At 63.0% G+C, this 373-nt stretch overlaps 1 protein-coding gene across 1 annotated transcript in view; it reads left to right on the forward strand.

Annotated features, from left to right (window-relative positions):
* The window catches only part of CASTOR1 (cytosolic arginine sensor for mTORC1 subunit 1), a gene marked incomplete at both ends in the record, with an annotated part of 2,584 nt that overhangs the window by 1,409 nt on the left and 802 nt on the right, over positions 1-373 (forward strand). Inside the window, one exon of the mRNA XM_010169197.2 lies at positions 1-67. Coding sequence (XP_010167499.2) covers positions 1-67 — 67 coding nt within the window. The remainder of the gene's footprint in view (positions 68-373) is intronic.

Consider the following 373-nt stretch of genomic DNA (forward strand, 5'->3'; position numbering starts at 1 on the left):
CCGTGGCCCCCGACACGCTGCCCGCCATCGCCACCATGCTCATCGATGTCCTCTTCTACTCCCACAGGTGGGTCCCAGGGATGGGGACACAGTGGTAGCCCCTCACCTGGTGCCACCTAGACTGTGGTGACATGTCCCCCCCTCTTGCTCCCAGTGGTTTTTCAAGCTCTGGGTGTGTTTTGCAAACTGGTTTTGCTCTCCCAGGTGTGCTGGGGGGCTGCAGCCAGGTGGGTGCTGTGGGTCCCACTGCCACCGTGGGAGATGGGAGCCCCGAGGTGACCCAGGGGACAAGAACCCAGCAGAACAGGAACGGGTGGTTGCACAAGGCTGGTGGGAATGGTGCTGGGATGGGGGGATGCTTCTGGCTGGGACC

The sequence above is a fragment of the Antrostomus carolinensis genome, unplaced genomic scaffold (genome assembly GCF_000700745.2).
Source record: "Antrostomus carolinensis isolate BGI_N321 unplaced genomic scaffold, ASM70074v2 scaffold46355, whole genome shotgun sequence".
Classification (NCBI taxonomy): domain Eukaryota; kingdom Metazoa; phylum Chordata; class Aves; order Caprimulgiformes; family Caprimulgidae; genus Antrostomus; species Antrostomus carolinensis.